The sequence below is a fragment of the Eulemur rufifrons genome, chromosome 28 (genome assembly GCF_041146395.1).
Source record: "Eulemur rufifrons isolate Redbay chromosome 28, OSU_ERuf_1, whole genome shotgun sequence".
Taxonomy (NCBI): domain Eukaryota; kingdom Metazoa; phylum Chordata; class Mammalia; order Primates; family Lemuridae; genus Eulemur; species Eulemur rufifrons.
The window spans coordinates 34,394,399-34,415,177 of NC_091010.1; the positions used below are offsets into that span (position 1 = coordinate 34,394,399).

At 33.3% G+C, this 20,779-nt stretch overlaps 1 protein-coding gene across 17 annotated transcripts in view; it reads left to right on the forward strand.

The window, feature by feature from the left end:
* PCDH15 (protocadherin related 15) overlaps positions 1-20,779 on the forward strand; it is a 635,722-nt gene that overhangs the window by 326,227 nt on the left and 288,716 nt on the right. For all 17 annotated transcript variants that reach the window (XM_069460690.1, XM_069460691.1, XM_069460687.1 and 14 more), the window contains 2 exons: positions 7,016-7,128; positions 19,422-19,628. In XM_069460690.1, coding sequence (XP_069316791.1) covers positions 7,016-7,128; positions 19,422-19,628 — 320 coding nt within the window. The remainder of the gene's footprint in view (positions 1-7,015; positions 7,129-19,421; positions 19,629-20,779) is intronic.

The following is a 20,779-nucleotide window of genomic DNA, read 5'->3' on the forward strand; positions in this document are numbered from 1 at the left end:
AAATTTTTGCCTATCTATGATGTCAAAATTTGAGGAATAACCATAAATCTTCATGACAACCAGTAGACAGGATTCTCTTATATTTCTGTATATGTCAGATTACTAGTTAAATAGTATATGTGAAGAGCTACATTTTTAGTGGAAAAGAAAAAGTGCTTTGCATTATATTGAATGCACGTTTTCCAATGTATCAAGCATTAAAAACAAATATTTCCTTGGATAAGACTGTGTTTATTAAAAATAGACAAGTGAACTAGAGTTCATCTTGACAGTAAAGGAAATTTATTGAAAGGACTTTGTTTTCTTCCAGAATTCAAGGAAATATTGAAAAATATAGCATTTTAAGGAGAAGAAATAGGAATTTAAACAAGAGGGATTAAAAATCCTTTCCTCTAGAGGCTTATTATTATAGTTGTTCAATTCTCATAACTATGTTCTGATCTTTTGCTGAAAATGGAAATTATTGGAAGAGAATCTTAGAATTATATGTTTTAGGTCAGGTGTCCATAATTCACCTCATCAGCTACATCTAGAGAGTCAGAAATACTATGCTCATAAATCATGGTTAAACACAGCTCTTAGAAAAATTTGTTAGGGTATGAATACTTCAATAATATGAATCACAAAGGCAATTCAATGAAGAAAAGTTAATCTTTGCAACTAATATTGCTGGAACAATCAGACAGCCATATGTAACAAATGAACCTCAATCCATACCTTACCCCATGTTCAAAATTAACTTTAAAGTCTTTCTATGCCTAAATGTAAAAACTAAAACTAAAAAGCATCTAAAATGCAACATCAGTAAAAATTTTAGTGACCTTAGGGATTGGCAACAGTTTCTTAAATATAACAAAATGAAAACATATAAAAGGAAAAATTAAAAATTCAACATCATGAAAATAAAAATTAATTTAATCTTCAAAAGACACTGATAATAGATTGAAAAGTCAAGTGACAGAAAAGAGAATATGTTTTTCAAAGTATATATCCAACACATGACCTATATTGGGACTATATGAAAACACAATTTAATAAAAATGAGACAAACCACTCAGTTACAAAATGGAAAAAAGCATTAACAAATTCTTTATCATAGAAGTATACAAACTGTAAACAAGAATGTGAAAAGTTGCTCAATTTCAGTAGCTATTGGGGAAATGCAAATCAAAGCCTCAAGGAATACAACTACATACCCACCAGAATGGCTAAAATTTGAAAAGACTGTCCATGCCAAGGGTTGATGAAGATGTGGAAGATCTGGAACTCTCATACACTCCCAGTGGGAATGTGAAATGATAAAGATGCATTGGAAAGTAGTTTGGGAGTTTCTTAAAAAGTTAAATATTGCTTAATAATGAAAAGATGTTATTAAGAGACACAATCACTTAGATGAATCTCTAATGCTTTATACTCAGTTAAAATAAGCCAGTGTCAAAATCTACATACTGTATAATTCCACTTAAATGGCATTCTCAAAAGGATGAAAGTGTAGTGATGGGGAGTAAATCATTGGTTGCTAGGCATTAGAACATGGGGAGCAAAACACAAAGGAGTTCTTTGATCATAGAATCATTCTGTATCCTGATTTTGGTGGTGGTTACACAAAACTATACATAAGTAAAAATTCAGAAAATTGTATATAATGATACAATTATATACAATTACATAATGATGCCTAAAAACTAACCTAAGAAGGCCAATAGAGCCCAAGTGTCTAATTCATTGGATATAGACTATATAGCATAAAAGGAAAGTGCGTAGACTGTGGAATTAGATACCTTGAGTTTGAATCTGGCTCAGTTATTTACTAGCTGTGGGAGTTCAGAACATTTTACTTAATCCCTCTGAGTGTTAATTTCTTCATAGATCAAATAATAATATATTTCCCCTAGGGCTGCTTTGACAGACAAGGAAAAAAATTGATAAATAAAGAGATAAAATTTTCTCCACAGTAACTCCAGAATTAACTGCAAATAAGTGTTACTCTCTAGGAAATTAAATTCTTTTCCCAGATCAGCTATTATTCAATCAGCTTCTTTGATTTTGATTCATCCTTTCATACACCCTGCTCCATTCTACTCTGATGAGAGTAAGACCCAACCAAAGCCAACTGTAAATTATATTGCATTTTTTTAAAAATTTATTTACAAGTATATTAAAAAAGAAGAGAGAATAGCAAATAAATCATCATTTAGCATCACTTAGTTTCAAGAATTATGAACATTTAGCCAAAATTTGTTTCTGTTTTTCTATCCCTTTCCCTCCACATAATTGTTTTGAAGAAAATCTCAGATATTTCATTTTAATCTATAAATATTTACTATGTATGTCCTCAAAATAACTCTCCTTAAAACATTGCTACAATATCATAATTGCTACAATATCATAATCACATAAAAATATCTAACAACCATTTTTATTATTAAACATCCAGTTAGTGTTTATCATCATTTTCTCACAAATATTATTTTTGTTTTTGCAGTTTTTTCTTCTTTTTTTTTTTTTTTTAATAGGGTAAGAGGGCAGGGGAACCGGGATTCATAAAAGGTTCATACATTGTGATTGATATTTTCTTAAGTCACTTTTAATCTACACTGATTCTCTTTCCATTATTATTGTATTTTTTAACTTTTTCCTTGAGATTTATTTATTTTAAAAAGTCAAGTTGTTTCTCTTATGATGTCTCCCATAGTCTGGATTGTGCTCCCCTTGATGTAATTTTACACGTTTCTCTATCCCTTGGATTTCCTCTAAATTTTGAAGCTTAATCAAATAAAGGTTTTTGTTTGTTTTCTCAGAACTATTTAATATATGGTATATTACTCTATATGGAATGCCATTACAAAACACCATAGTCTGGGTAGCTTACGCAACAGAAATTTGTTTTCTCATAGTTCTGGAGGCTAGAAGCTCAAATCAAGGTGCTGTCATGGTTGGTTTCTGGTGAGGCCTTTCTGGCTTGTAGATTGACGTTTTCTTGCTGTGTCCTCACGTGGCCTTTGTGTGAATTTGGAGAGAATGAAAGGAAGAGAGAGAGATACAGGGCAAGGGAGAGGGAGAGAAGGGAGGAGGAAAAGAGAGAGAGTAAGACAGACAGAAAGAGGGAGAACACACTACGATGTCTCTTCCTCTTCTATTAATAAAAACACCAGTCCTATCAGATTAGGAGCCTATCCATATGACATCATTTAACCTTAATTATCTCCTTAAGAGGCTCTGTCTTTGTGTACAGTCAAATCAGGAGTGAGGGCTTCAACATAAAAATTTATGGACACAGCCCCCAGTTTGTAACTGATGATGGTGAATTAATTCTTTCATTGGGAGGCATGAATTATCTCTTTTGTGCTGTTAGCAGCAGTTGATGCTCAAACTTATGATCCATTAATTTATGAGGAGATGTAAAATGGTGACACTCTAATTTTATCACTTTTTTTATATTATTAGCTAGAATAATTCCATAAAGAGAAACTTAATTCATCAATTGTTTGTTTACTGAGCATTTTATATCATATGGAAAAAGCAGAACATGCATAATGTTTTCTATTTTCCAGTTTTTAAAATGTTTCCCAAGCATCTTCCAGAAGTGATCAATAAGGTGTTCTTTTTTCAAGGTTATTATGAACTTATGGATTTAAGCATATTTAATCTGTTTCAAATCATTACCGATATCTTTATTGATGCTCAAACTGCCCCATCTTTAGCCAGAGGAAATCTTTTTCTTGTTGGTTCTTGAGTATTTTTGACACCAGCTTAGTAGTCTTGGATATCTTTCTTGCTACTTGGTACGCCCAGGTGTTTCATGGTTATCTTGATGATTTTTTGCTCTGGATCTGGAATCAACTTTCTCTTTCAGAAACCTTAATTTCTTTTCGTGGTAAATGATATTTCAAAATCAGAATCTTAATGCTAGAAATATTCATTACTTCTAAGTTGGCCATTATTTTTACTTCTTTTAGTTCTGTATTCAGAGCAATGCTGAATGTATTTTGTTTCTTACTATTCCCTACAACCTGAGTTTAAATTTATATTGCCAGTTCAAGATTAAAACTATAGGTGCTTTTATCTAACCTCTTTAATCTTATGTTTTGATCTCCTTTGTCCCTTCCCCAAAGAATCCTCTTTACAATACTGAGAATAATAGAATTAAAATACAACACAATTATGTACTCAATTTATTATAAAATACTCCTACAACCATCTTAGAATAACAACACCAATATTGCCACCAATAATATGATTACTGTAGATCATTGGTCCCCAACCCCTGGGGCTGTGGCCTGTTAGGAACCAGGCTGTGTATCACTGCCTGAGCTCTGCCCTCTCCCCTCCTGTCTGTGGAAAAATTGTCTTTCTAGCAGGAGGTGAGCGGCAGGTGAGCTGGTGCAGCTTTTAAGCTTCATCTGTATTTACAGCTGCTCCTATCCTCTCACCATGGCAGAGCTCCGCCCCCCACCTCCCCTTAACCCCCAACTCCGTCTGTGGAAAAATTGTGGGGACCACTTCTGTAGACAGTTTAATTTTTTTTTTCTATTGTTCTTAGGCTATATTACACTGAGGATGTGATGTCAAGTTATTATCTTTTAAAGTCATAGTCATCTGGGGTAATTCTTTTCTGTTTGTGCTTATATGTCAACTGACTACCTATTTAGATTGATTTTGTTTTGTTTTATATTTTGAGAAGTCCTTAAATTTAATTTGTTTTATAATAATATATAACATTTATGTGGCTTCAAAATAAAAAAGACTAATATAGTTAATGAAGCCTAATATTAATACCTATGCCTCCCACTCATATTCTCTCTCTCTCTGTCTCTGATATGTAATCAATTTTTAATGTTATGGCTTATTTTTATATATTTTAATATGCATATGAATTCCCTTTTAAATATGTGTATACTCTCTTTTTTAAAAGTTATTCTTTTATAGACCTTTTTTTCATATCACTTTTTTTCACTTAATGTATCTGAAAATAACTCTATAGTAATAGGTAAAGATATCTATCATTTGTTTTTACATTTGAATTATCATCCACTTTACGATGTTTCACTATTTATTCAGCCAGACCACTATTGATGTATATTTAAGTGGTTATTTATCTTTCATTATATATATTGCAAAAATGTCCTTGAAGTGGAATTTCTGGGTCAAAAAGTAAACATTACTATGATTTTGATAGATTATGCCAAGTTCTCCTTCATAAGTTTTATAGCACTCTTTTATTAACACCACCTATGTCCAAAAGTGCCTATGTTCTTGCAGGCTCATCATAGAATATGGTGTCCAACTGAGACAATTGCTAATCTAGCAAGTGACAAATGGAATCTTAGTGTAGTTTTATTTTGTATTTTTCTTCTTATATATAGAGGTGAGCATCTTTTTTCATTATTGAGAGTTATTTGCCTTTCCTTTTCTGTGAACTACCTGTTCATTCTCTAGCAGTTAGCCCCAACTTTTCATCAATATAAGGCATCACTGGTCTTGTTTTCTTAGGTAATTTATAAATATCTCTCTCTGTATAAGAGATATGAACATTTTGTCTCTGATATAAATTGCAAATATTTTTTTCCCAGTTCGTCACTGTGGTTTTACTTTGTTTATTGTATCTTGCCATGCAATTTTGTAATATAGTCACATTTATTTATCTTTTCCTTTATTGCTTCTAGATTTTGAGGTGTAGTTAGGAAAAGTTTGCTCACTCTCATGTTAGAGTAAAATTTATCCGTGTTTTTATCTATGAGTAGTGTTTATATTGTTTTATTATTTATTGTACATGGATATCTTCTCCATTTGGTGTTTGCTCTAGTACATTATATGAAAAATGGATACAATTCCACCATTTTCTGCATGACTCTCTTGTTAGGAGTGATAATTCCTTTATCATATATTAGATTTCATCTGTAATTCCGACCATTTCTGGATTTTTAGTACATTTTAATTATGTAAATTATTTTTCTGTTTTTTTTTTTTTTTTCCCCTCCTAACAATGTCCAGGAGAATTTTCTTTCCTGTCTCATAGTTGAAACGAAGGAGTAGTAGCAATAAGCCCATTTCTGGGTATGTTTTACTTCTGGCAGCCTGGATTTGAATGCAGACTCTGTCCCTAATAGGTTTTGTTTTTGTTTTTGGTTTTTTTTTTGACTTGGATAAGTTATTTAATTTTTCAAACCTCCAAAATCCTTATCTGTAGAATGGAAATGATTTGCAGGGTTATTGATGGTTACTTATATAAAGCTTTTATCACATACACGGCTTCAAAAACTGGAAGCTATGTTATTTTACTCTTATTCTTATTGTTTGTCCAAATGTATATACCACACAGTTCTATGATTTGACTTCTAGTCTTTCTTCACTTTGGGAAAAAGAATATTTCAGTACACAAAGCAAGATGATACAATTGAAAGAAATTTATTTAAGAAAAAATGTATTTCAACTTATTGAAATGCCTGCATTTAATAAATAGCCTCCCTAGACATTGAGGATAATCAAAACCTATATTTTAATTTACTATGGTTGACATAATTATCTAGATACTTATCTTAAGAAAAATATTTACCTTGATGGAACAGGATTATGTTCTTATTAATTTGCAAGCATCTTGATATTTGGTACAAATTACAAACCATTATTTATTACAAGATATGTTGAAAGATCATGCATGCTATAATTTAGATTTATGCGCCATTAAAATACAATTTTATAATCTAAAATTTACTCTCCCTCTACCTAATATCTCTTTTTATGTGATGAAGTTTCAAATTAATTAAAGAACTCTCTTAATAAAAAATATTTGGAAAATCATCCAAACAACTATTTTTCATTTTCTTACTCATAAATAAGCTAATTAATTATATACTACATGTGTGTCTTCTTTCCCTTGACTGCATAATTTTGAAACTTAATTTACTAATGAAATTGTAATTTTGTTCCTTAGCTAATGAATGGAAATAAATAAAGCAGATACACACATTACTTATTGTTCTTAATTATGTGCTGAAATCTCAATGTCTTTCAGGGACTCCTGAGGATTACCCACGATTTTTCCATATGCATCCTAGGACTGCAGAACTTAGTCTCCTGGAACCAGTAAACAGAGACTTTCACCAGAAATTTGATTTGGTTATTAAGGTAAATTAAACTAATATCTTATCTCCTTGTGTTTATGAATTACTAATCAAAGAAACCTGCAGCGGCTACTATAGACACTTTTACGTTATAAAAATTAAAATTAATGTGGACAGCAATTTACCAGTTTTCTGTTAAAAAAAAGAGCAAGTGAAGTATAGTTTTAATATATTGTGTTGCTTTTCTCTAAAATAATTTTTATAGCACTGTGTAATAAAATACTAAGTATTTTTTATATGTAATAAATGTCCTGGTCAAATGTATATAATTCTACATAATTCATTACATCTTCTAACATTTATTTTTCTATGAAAAGGAATTAGTTTTTGACCACAGAAGCATAACCAATGAATATATTTAAAATGTGCTTCATTTACATTTTTAAATTTTAATAACATTATTATTTGATTAGATGCTGCTGCTTTTTCTAACATAAAAGTGAAAGGTCTTGCTTATCCAGAGAGTATTTCAATATATGTCTCATTATTTTCTTTATGTTGAAAGATAATCCTAGACCTGAAAATTTTCAAAGCTAAGGTAATCTATTTTGCAGTACAATTTTGGTTTAATAATATCTAACATACTGCAATGACATCGTGAAAGAGATATGTGGAAATCCAGATGATCTTCCAGTTGATTCTGATGGACTTCATTGAGAAGATGAGATTAAAGCTGGACAGCAAAGGAAAAATAGGAATTTGCCAAGTGGAGATGGGGACTGGGAGAAGGGCATTATAAGTAAAAGAAAAGACAAAAGCAAAGGTACAACATAAGTTTAGTATATAGTGCATAACATTTTCATATTTAAGCATACCAAAAAAATAGCTCTAGAAATGCAGCCCTGTGGTATTTTTCTCACTTTTTTAAAATTTAAAAGTGTTAGAGGAAAAGCAATTAAGGTAAGGAAACTTACTCAGCATATACATTATGCCAGCTGCTTTATATACATTTTCATTGAACTGTTGCCACAATCTTACTACTGGGCTCATTTGTACAAAATGTGGAAACTGAAGTTCGGGTAAGGTAAGTGATTAGCTCAGAATTACATTACTAATGAGGGGAAGAATTGGGATTCAAATTTAGTTTTATCTAAACTAAAGCTATGCTATTTTCACTTCACAAATATGCAATTGCTTAAAATTTGTTCTCTGGTTTAACTATCCATAAGTCCAACTGCAAACAATATTATGTGCACATATATTTATTAATAATTTTAGCTCAAAGTAGGAGTTATGTTCTTACTGGCATGTATACCAGTTGTAGTATACATGCCAGACCTGTGTTTATTTAGTGGTACTTTGTTCTTGAAAGACTTACAGTTTAGAAGGAGAAAGAGTTATATAAGCAAATAAATCAAATATAACACATCAAATGCAAGAGGAAAACACATAAAAAATACTAGCAAACCATAGAATTGGAACATTTAAATTAATCTGAGGACTCAAAGAGGATTTTCTGGAGAATTCCCCAAGCCAAATGTTGCTGAATCAAAAGAATTTGGCCAATGAATAATAGTGGGAAATATGTTTGAACATAAGGAAGTGCTGGAGTAAAAGCTTGGAGGCATAATGTAGCAGGCCACAAGCAGTTAACAGGGAAATGAGGTATAGAGCCAGACCATGGAGACAGCCTGATGGATGACTGCAGTTTCTTTGGTTCATTCAGTAAGGGTTTAGAAGTCATTCAACAAAGAAATATTACTTTTACCATTTGTATTAAATGGCCTTGCATGAGATTCATCTTTTTGCATTGAGTATTTTATTTTAATTATCATGAGACTATCTAAAACTCCAAAATGTGTATTGATCATCTATTGTGCATCTACCTGGAGTCTTGTGGTGCTACTCTCTGTGGGAGTTAAGAAACTTACAAAGCACTGTTTCCAAACTGACACATTTGAAACTAAAAATCAATTACTTTCCTTTATTATCAAAGTCAGCTGTCCTGGTGTACCTAAATACAGAGTAACTGAGTCCATCAATTATAGAAAAAAAATCAATTAGAGCAGGCCACAGATATTTTTTTTGTTTTAATAACTCTTGTTATTAATGGAAGTTTTTACAGACATTATTAGATTCAAATTACTGTGTTTTGTGTGCAGTCAAGGGGATAATAAGCAAAGGTATCAATCTGTAAGAATTAATGTGCCACCTGCTTGAATAATAGCTGAGTATTGTGGCATTGTTCAGGGAACCATTGAAATACTACAATCTGGCAGGTCTCTTCTGTAGTAAGTCTTTCAAATTCTTCTCTTTTTTATTTTAATAATGCTTCATTTTTACATTGGCTATACAAGTTTTTGTTGGACTTGATCCCAATTTCTGTTTCAGAAGTTGAGAAAAATAAAATAAAATGAAATACCTTCTCTTTAACTTTGAAGAATTCTGCTTTAAAAAGCTATGTGTGCATTTAACAGCTGGTGAGTGCAACAAATTAGAGATTTATCATCTTCCTTTTTTTTCTATTTCTACCAATAATTTATTCAGCACACTGGCAAATTAAAATGTAAAGGTGAACTAGGAAGACAAACTGGAGTACTTCACAAACTCTAGAACATGAAAAGATTAAAAAATGTCTGATTGAAAAAGGATGTTCCATGTGAAAACACTATCCCAAATTTTAAATAATTATAATCATTTAAGCATCCTTTAAAATGTGGTACACATTGTCAACAAGAATCATACATTGGGTTTACCAAGGACAGTTCATGTTTATGCCTTTTGTCTTTATATAATTATTCATAATGCTGCTTTCACTCTTGAAAATGTCCCAGTTTGGATAAGTTGTTTGATCATTATGCTCATAAAGCAAAAATCACCTATCATGTAAAAATATGAAAGCATATTTGAGGTATTAAAAAGTAGTGCATTAGCTCATGTGTGGAGCATCTATAACAAAGCCCAGAAAATTACCTTTCATTATTATAAGTGCAGTACTTTTAAAATGTTATCAGTTGATATATTTATACTCCAGGCATCCAGCACAAAGCTGCTAGCATTTAATTATTAAAACTGATTAAATGGGTAAATTATTAATAATTCACTGTCTCTCAGTTCCTCAAAGAATAATTGCTTTTTATTTTAAATCCAGATCCCTTTGATTAACAACTAAGCAAGGGTAACAATGAAGTCACAAACACCATTGTGTTATGGTCCCTCTGTCTAGCACACTGGCCTTTAACTTCTTTTCCTCTCAAGTCATGAAAATATTAATTCTGAACTCCCATCAGTTACTTGGAGCACTCTCTGTTCCAGCCACACACTCTTTCTGACATGCAGGCATTCTTTCTGACATGGAGGCATTTAGAGATACTGACTCTCTTCCTGAACCATTCCTCTCTTTTCTTGTCAACATTCTAACTCAAACTGATGCTTCAGTTTTCAACTTAGAAGACACTCACTTTGGAAAGGAAGAACCACCCCGCCTCCTTGCAGCCTGTTTGCTCCTATAGTGGCCTCGATTCTTCTATATTATTATTTTTTTCATTTCAGCACATTATGGGGGTACCAATGTTTAGGTTACATATATTGCCCTTAACCCACCCTAGTCAGAGCTTCAAGTATGTCCATCCCCCAGACAGTGCACACTGCACCCATTAGGTATGAATATACTCATCCCCACCTCCCCCCTCCCACCTGCCCGACACCCGATAAATGTTACTACTGTATGTGCACATAAGTGTTGATCAATTCATACCAATTTGATGGTGAGTACATGTGGTGCTTATTTTTCCATTCTTGTGATACTTCACTTAGTATAATGGGCTCCAGCTCTATCCAGGATAATACAAATTTGCCTGTTTATTTTCTCCTGACCTTTACAGGAGGGCAGATTGTAATGTTTCATTCCATTGTATCTCGTGTCCCTCACCCCACCTAGATATAGCACATAGAAGGAGCTCAATAAACATTTGCTGTAAGAATTTTCTCCACGGTACAGTTCATTTTTTAAGATTGCTAAATTTGGGTACTTACATCTTTATTTAAATAAATACATTTGAAAGTGTATGTATTTTGGTACAATTTTATGTCATGTTTTTGTTCAGAAAAAAAAAAGATGCAATTAAATTCTCAAATAAATTCAATTCCTAGAAAAAACTCAGCCCTATGTTAAGTCACAGTTAAGGCTATTTATGACTGCATTAAAAAAAAAAAAAACTGTTTCTTCTAAAGAAAAATATATATATATATGACATAGAAAATAAGCCAAGGGATTAAAACTAGTGAGCTTGACTATTAGTGCCAGTGTTACAGTGCTCCTGGTAAGGTGCCTTATTTCAGTAATTTGAGAGTTATAGGAAAATAGCATCTGAGAAATGATTAAGGCCCGAGAGAACAGCTACTACAGCCCTTGAGCCTACGTGAATCTTTAATCCTGAAACTCTAGAAAACATTTAGCCACTATTTGAATAATTACATCAGTTATACTTTACTTCATAGGAATTCAGTAGAAAACCTGGATTCAGTGTTTATAAAGCATATGGCATTTACTAATTTTCAGCTTGCTTTATCTTTTTTGAGTGTTTGGCATTTTGCTTAACATTTAGGAGATAGAAATATATAAAAGTTCTGCCTCAAGGAAATCATAAATATGGACATTTTGCTTTTAGAAATACCTTCTGATGTTTCCATCCATATTCCCAATTATTGGTGGGATAACTACTCCTAGTATCACACAATTGTATCAAATTATAAATGTAGGATACTATAAAATCCCAAGCCTTCTCTTTCAGTTAATCATATTGCAATTGTCCAGCCACTCAAACTAGGCACTTCCAGTTCCTCATAGATCTCCGCTCCCATATGTCTTCACCCAGTAACTTATAAAATCCCATCCAGATATCTCTGGAATTTCCCTTGAATATCTCCCTAACTCCCCCATCCACTGTAACTCTCTAGTTCACATTCTCATGGCCCATGATCTCACACAATCTTTCAAACTTTTGCTTCTTTTCTTTGTCTTATCCATCTTCCCACTTTGCCAAGAGAATATTGCTACAACAACAACAAAAAAAAAAAAATAGATCATGCTGCTGCATATTGCCTTCAAGCCAATTTACAATTTGCCCCCTATATGAACTTCCAGCAGAGACTTTGTCAAATTGAAAGATCACAGGTGTCAGAGTCTGGCAGAGTAGCAAGTCACAGATCATCAGTCATCACTTCCTAAAATAGAAAGGATGGAACCTCCCTTGAAAATGAAAGAGCTAATAAAATTCATTAAATCTGTTAAGGAGATTGTGAAAAATAAGTTACTGTTTTTTCTTCTGTATGTGTATAACATCACTTTATATTTAAAAACGAGGGGAAAGAAGAAACACATGAACATTCCCTTAAGGAGAGATTGAACAGGAGCCACCAGTGAGCCAGGGTTAGGTCAAGGAAAAGAAAAATGAGGACTGCTGTTACCCAGCCACAGGAAGCAAAATGAATACTATGGATGACATACCTTCGTATCTCTGGAAATGCTCTAATTGTGTGTCCCTAGTCCTATTCTTATGGATTCTTGTTGAATTAATGAAACACACACATACACACACACATACACACACACTCGTCCTAGTCAGTTAGTTTAGGCTACTATAACACAGTACTATAGACGGGTGGCTTATAAACAACACTGTTCTGTCTCACTTTTCTGGATGCTGGAAGTCCAAGATCAGGTGCCAGCATGTATGGTTCCTGTGAGGTCCCTTTTCCAGGTTGTAGATGGCCAATTTCTTGTATCCTCACTTGGTGGAAAAAGGATGGGACTAGCTCTCTGAGGTACCTTTTATAAGGTCACTGATTCCATTCATGAGGCCTCTATTCTCATGATCAAATCACCTCACAAAGACCCCAACGTCATAATGCCATTACCACTGGAGATTAGGATTTCAAATATTAAGTCCATTGCATACCATGTCTTAGTACACATTCTTTATTTAGCTTACTCCAGTAGCAAGTTCTCTAAGGTAAGGAAAAGTGAAAGTCATTATACATTTTAGAGAAAATCATCCCAAAGAAATTTCAGACATTATTTGTTATTAGTAATAAAATAGCAATCCTTCCATGGATATCTAAATAAATAATGCACTTTCTGAAATCAGTTGACCTATTTGACACACTGATAAATGTTCATCTTTTAATTTTGTATCCTACTGTTTTTTAAGTTTACTATATGACCACATAAAACATTATTTTTGTTTCTTCTACAAGAACACTTGTCTTTTTATTTACTACTGGTATGTTTCTAAAACTTCCAAGTACTAGGCTAAATTAATTAACTGTTATGCCAATTATGGAAATTCATAGAAGGAAAGAAAGTATGGTGTCCTCTAGTCTCACACCATTTATTCATCCAGTAGGGTTAATCAAGACAGAAATAGAATATGGCGGTTGAATAGAGTGGCTGTCCAAATGTGCTAGCTGACAGCAGACACATAGAGGTGATATTTTACTTGGCTTCTTTCCTTCCCTCAAGGTGACCTGCCACTGCTTGGAAGAAGAAGGCAATTTATTCCTTCTCATCACAGTACCTTAATTTTTGGCCTTCTTGTCTGGAAAGGTCATTGTAAGAGTACAACAGCAAGTCCAAACATTGTAAAATGGTCAAACAAACGCCGCTTTCTGAGCCATTCTTGCCATATTCTCCCCACTCCACAAACCTTCATGCACATAAGGTTCCTCATGAGCATCCCCACATGAATGTTCCCAAATAATCTTTCTTCATAGGCTTCTTGGTTGCCTAGAAATATAAAAAGAAAAGAGCATATTGGAAAAACTGTAGGCTAAATAGGTCTGTTCGTTACTGTTTTTCTCAAGAACAGTCTGGTGAGTAGGAGAAACATTGACCTCTCACTCTCACTACTTTCCAGGCTCTGAAAAAGACCAACCCATTTAGAGATCAGTGTTTTTGGATGTTGATGATTTTTTAAAATTCAATTATTGCAGGAGAGATTATTCAAATTGGCTAAGTCACAGAAGGCACTTTAGTGGAGAATTCTCCTGATTGAGAGAAAACTGGGAATGGGATTAGATCCCAGCATAGGTAGGACAAGGTGTCATTGCTTATTGGGGAGACAAAGGGCAGAACAAAATAAGAGGAATAAAACATGAGTTAGAAGAGTTCCAGAAAAAGTTACAAATTCATCACTATCATAATTTTATCTTTGGCTAGTCGTGTTGTTTATAACTAAGACGATTTCCATGTTCAAAACAACAGCCAAATAGTTTGACATCTCTGTGATAAGTGAGAATTGTCTGAAGCTGCAGTCTCCCCAGAGTGACTGCGTTATTTTTTTCCTTAAAGCGTTCAAAATTGATTTAGTCATTCTAGTGTCAGTTTATATTTCAAACTCTAATCAAAAAAAGATTTTTATGTTTGAAAGGTATACAAGAACTTTGAGGATTCATGCTTTCATTGTAATAAATTATAAATAGAATAGACATGTTCTTATTTGAAATGAAGATAAAATATATTTCATTTTATGAAAAATATTCCCTAGGTGGGAAAGGTGTCAATATTATTTTGTTGTCAAATTATAAGGCCTTTTTGAGTGTGCTGCCTATATTCTATTTAGTGAGGTTATCTTTTCTTTTTTGTCATAAAAATTTTATTTATTTCCAACCAAGAAAGTACTCTTTCCCTGTATTTATGACCTTACAAACAAATCCATTGTATAACATACAACATAATTCTTTGTATTTTATTGGATAAATTATTATACAGTTTTGTAAGTTTTCACATATTTTTAGTAACAACCATAAATAGGCTTATAGTACACTCTTTACAGATTCTTTAATATTTTAGAGTATTAAATTTTAAGTAAGGAGGTCCCTGTAGATTTTAAGGATGTCAATTTTATAAAAAGGGCCTAAAGGTAATGGAATATTCTTATTTTTAATTATCAGTAATATTAATATGACCCAGGGAGCATAGGCTTCCTATAGCTCTCTCTCTCTAAGACACTCCAAAATATTTACATATTATGTGTATGTACATAGGATAAAAGGAAATGTAACTTTTTATAAGTTACTGGAGCTTTGGACCCAAAAACCTTGTAGAAATTTAGTGAGGTGCAGGATCCTATGGAGAATTTGCATACATAAATGTGTTTCCCCCACTCTATTTCCAACACTCAAGTCCAAATTGAAATTTGAGACTTTTCTCAAAGTGAAAAAGAGTGATAATCATTTGCATAAGAGGCTAGAGCAGAGTTGGCCTAAGCTACTCATCCTAGGCTTTTTTTTTTTTTTTTAGTGTAACAGCTACCTACTATCTTATGTGAGAGAAGCCAAAATGCCTGACACCATTGATCCCAAAGGACAATGGATTATACATATCAGAATCATGTAATGTGCTTGTTTTTTATATATCTGATTTTTTTGGCTTTAATTTTACTTTGATCCCATTACTGAAAATGGGACACATGCCCAGATTCTCTTCGAACAAAACTCAGCATTTAATATAATGTTTAACTCATAACCATTGAGTTTGTAGATATAAACAAGGTCAAATGATTAAATGATTTTTAAAAATAACACCTTGTGTCACTTGACCTGCTGTTTGTTTTATAGTCCTCATCTCATTCACTTCTGATTACAGTGGAGCAGACAAGTCATGTTTTTGAGAACTCTTATTTATATTATACAGAAGAAAAGAGGACTGGATGATGGTTTGATGCATGGACCCACTAAAGAACAAAGTATAATAGTATTAATTTGTTTTAAGTTTCATATTTTAATTCTAATTTAATCAGAAGTATTTATGTTAATATTCTTTCCAACCACTAAGGTCTCCCATCAGTCTTACTTTTGGATATTCATTTGTAGTCTATAAATTTGAAAAATGTATGATGAAATTCTTTGTGTGGCCTCTTATAAATCAGGAAAACTGAGTCTGGGCCCAAGGTCTGTCTATTACTTACAAGGTATGTGGCCTTGAACATAAAACTAAGCTTTCTGGTTTTCCATCAATACAAAAATATATGTTTTCACATCTAGGGATCCAAAATGGCATAAGGATTAAGAATGTGGGCTTTGGAGACGGGTACCTGGTTAGTAATTTGAAACATATCAAATAGAACAAAATATGTAGTAGCAATCCAAAAGTTTTAGTCATTAACAACAAACTAATATTGGGGTAATAATAGGCAGAGTTTTTATATGTTATTTTTGAGAAAGATAAGAATTAGATTATTTGCATAGATCTAATTTGAGTTTTATTTCTCTCTTCATTAGATCACTTTGTTTTCATCATGCAAATAATACATGTTTTCACTGTCTTCACAGATGGCAGTAAAAACTAATGAAATATGATTGAATGTAAAATATAAGCTTCTTATGAAATTTTGCTTTTTTTGCCTTCATTACAACTTATAAATTTTGTGTTTGTTTATGTTTATTTGGAGGAGACAAATTATAAAATTTGTGACTTTTCATAGCTTTATGTCCTGAATATGACATAATGTCTATTAGAATAGTCAGATTTGAAAGAAAGAGAGAGACAAAGGCCTGTTTAGAATGACTTGCATGTATAAACTGCTCAAAGCCTGCGGGAGTCAGGCAGAGCATCCCTGCTTAAATCATTTCAAGGTCATTGGGTTGGAACTCCATAAGGACCAATTAGTTTCAAACAGTGCAAAAATGATGTTTTCTAGTCATAGACTGTACCTTTTGCCCTCGTCAGCTGTCTCCAGAAAGCCTGATGTATGTCACAGAGGGAACTCCTAAAAGAACATCTATGGCACACCACAAATTAATCACAACCACTGGATACAGAATGGTCTTAGCCATACTGATGGTGTCACCAGCACACCTGGTTATGTGTGAGGGATGCATAATTCCAGGCAGGACCAAACATCATTCCAGTATTGTTCTCCTTAGTGCAGAGCAGGGGCCCATAAGCATTTTGTGCCACGGACCACTCTGACATTCAGCTGCCAAGTGAAAATTTAAATGAGTAAAATAAACTATATATTATTACTAAGGAAATCTAACATGTTTAAATAGAGATAACAAAATATTAAAAATCGTAGTTTTTGTAAATCAATGCATTATATAAAATTATTTCACTATGGGTTTATTAACTACCATAATTTCAAATTAGTAATTGACATAAATGATATTTCAACATGTCTTCAATATCAATAATAATATGAAGTGAAAATATATTGTGATATCTTGGTCCAAAGTCCCCAATTCTGCCAGACATCACTGTAGTTTAGTTTATTACCTACCTCCTCCCTCCTCCTCCTCCTCCTCCTCCTCCTCCTTCTCCCCGCCTCTTTTTCCTCCTTTTTTTGGCTCAGTGAACAAATATTTATTGTAGTTTCTTAGTTTCCAAGTTAGATGCTGAGACTACCCTAGTGGAAGCTCTTTAATCTTTAAACCCAGTTGCCCAACAATCTAAGTCCCTCAAGCCTGGGAATCTACTCAGTGCTGCTATAATGCGGACTAAACTGTTCTTGAGAGGACCAAGTTCTTGCCACAGGATTTAACAATCAGAGATATTTGTCTGAACTACTTATAAACTTTCATAGCTAAAATGTCACTATTTCATCTACAAAAGCACTCAAGAGTTTAATATCAAATATTTTACTTTCATTTTGAATTGACTTCAAAATACAACTATTCTAACAATAGAGAAAACATACCAACAAAAAAATGACAGAATTTGAATCCATTTCAATGAATGCATATACTATTGAATTATATCAATGTTTTCTCCTAAATGTGGGTGGACATTTTTTAGAAATCTTCCTTAAAATAAACTTTTCCCTTTTTTTTTTTTTTTTTTTTTTTCTTGTTGTTGTTGGAGAGAGAGTCTCACTCTGTCACTTTGTTGCTCAGGTAGAGTGCATTGACATCATCATAGTTCTCTGCAATCTCAAACTCCTAGGCTAAAGCAACCCTCTTGCCTCAGCCTCCTGAGTGGCTGGGACTGCAGGCGTGGGCCGCCACACCTAGCTAACTTTTACATTTTTTTGTTGTAGAGATGTGGTCTTGCTGTGTTGCTCAGCCTGCCCTTGAACTTCTAGCCTCAAGTCATCCTCCCACCTTAGCCTCCCAAAGTGCTAGGATTGCAGGAGTGAGCCACCATGCCCAGCCAAATTAAACTTTTTGATTTTTGTATAATAAAATACATTTTTTTTTTTTAGAAAAAAGAAAATCTGGAGTTGATGTTTCCCCATTCACAGCCAACCACATGAAGATTTCCTAAGAAAATTTATTAGATATAGATATATTCATCAATTTCTTAAATTTAAGAGGAGGAAATATACAAGAAAACAACCATATACATAATATTAATACATGAATATTAATTTTATTTGAGTAACACTTATGGTTAAATAATGTTGAAATTTCATAGCTATTAAAATATTACAATGAAATTATCTGTGTCCCTTTTTAGGATACTTTTGGAGATGTTCAATGGTCAATAAATATAGCCTTAATCTATCAATTTTATACAGAATTGTGAATTATTTGGGATTATCTTAGTCTGTGTGGGCTGCTATAACAAAATACCATAAACTGGGTGGCTTATAAACAACAAACATCTATTTCTCATGGTTCTGGAAGCTGGAAATTCCAAGATCAAGGCACTGGCAAGTTTAGTGTCTGGTGAGGGCCCTCTTCCTCATAAAGGGGCCCTTCTTGTTGTGTTCTCACATGGTGAAAGGATGGGCAAGGGATCTCTCTAGAGCCGCCTTTATAAGGTCATTAACCCCATTCATGAAGGCTCTGGCCTCATGACCTTATCACCTTCTAAAGGCCATACTTCTTAATACCATCATCACCTTAGCAGGGGTTAGGATTTTAACAGATGAATTTTGGGAGTACAAAAACATTCAGATCATAACAGAGATTTGATCATTAGTGTGGAATGAAAGGACATGGAAGAGAGAGAAGTAAATTTATTAGGGTTATAAATCTTTTTCTCTGTCTTTTATTTAGCATTTTATCAGCAATTCATTCAAATGTATTCACCTCTTAATTTTCTAACTAAACATATTTAAGCACATTATCTCTCTTTATTGCATGCGATAATAATTATAATAATTTATTGCAGTAATTTTTTTAAAAAAATACATATTGGGTTTGAAAACAGGAGACTATGCAATTGATTAAGCTTCTCTGAACTTTAATTTCCTCATTTATGTTTTCTAATGGCCTCCTATAGCCTTTCTTTTTTCTGTGATGATTATACTTAAAAAGATAATCCCTATATATAGCATGAAAAGTGACACTCCAGAACGATAGCATGAAATATGCTTTTTTAATCTTTTAATCTTTTCTTTAAATTATTTTTAGGCTGAACAGGACAATGGCCATCCTCTTCCTGCCTTTGCCAGTCTACACATTGAAATACTGGATGAAAACAATCAAAGCCCGTACTTCACAATGTCCAGTTATCAAGGCTATATTCTGGAATCTGCCCCTGTGGGAGCAACCATTTCTGACAGTTTAAATTTGACCAGTCCTCTAAGAATAGTAGCTCTGGACAAAGACATAGAAGATGTAAGTTAAATATATATATATATATATCTTGCTCTTGTTTGTTTAGCACATCTGTTGTTGTATTTATTTTAAAAGGACACATTTCAAAGATATGGCTACATGAACTATAGAACAGAGAACAATATTAGTATAAATGAGTTTTAATGTTATAATTCAATTCCAAAGCAATATTTTAAGATATATATATATATTTTTTTTTTTTTTTGAGACAGAGTCTCACTCTGTTGCCCGGTCTAGAGTGAGTGCCGTGGCATCAGCCTAGCTCACAGCAACCTCAAACTCCTGGGCTTAAGCGATCCTACTGCCTCAGCCTCCCGAGTGGCTGGGACTACAGGCATGCGCCACCATGCCCGGCTAATTTTTTTGTATATATATATTTTAGTTGTCCATATAATTTCTTTCTATTTTTAGTAGAGACGGGGTCTCACTCTTGCTCAGGCTGGTCTCGAACTCCTCACCTCGAGCGATCCACCTGCCTCGGCCTCCCAGAGTGCTAGGATTACAGGCGTGAGCCACCACGCCCGGCCAAGATATATATTTAATAACTCTTTTTTCAGTTTGCAGATATTCCGTATATGAAAGAAAAAGAATGTTTCACTTGGTGTTTGCTAAATCAGCAGGGCAATATTTTTTATTTACATAGGTTGAGGATTGTTTTATGTAATTACTGATAAGGAAAAATAATAATGTTACTAAACAAGTATAAAAATTATGAAGGCAGCCCTATAGTGTGATTTGGGGAGAATTTTCTTCCATTCTGATGTCACGCTACTAAAGAAAACACCATTAGGGGCAACTGACCCACTAACATTTCTGCCGGTGACTATGTTGATGCTAACATTCCTCCACTCTACCATTGTCCTTGGTGTTTATGGTACTGACACTATCTAAATGGATGGGAAATGGCTCAGGCTAAGAAAATCAGAATGCTTTACCTCCTCAGCCAGAGTGATTGGTGTGAAGAATGTACAGAAAATCTATACAAGGCCAGCCAGAGTCCTCCCAGGGATTTACAGGGGGAAAAAAAGAGTTGGATGGCATGATGCCTTAAAGAAGTAGTAATGAATCTGAAGTTTTTCTAGCCATGTTTGCTGACATCATGGAGAAAGCCCATTATCAGTGGGAGAGAATGAAGCCTGAGAGACACATAC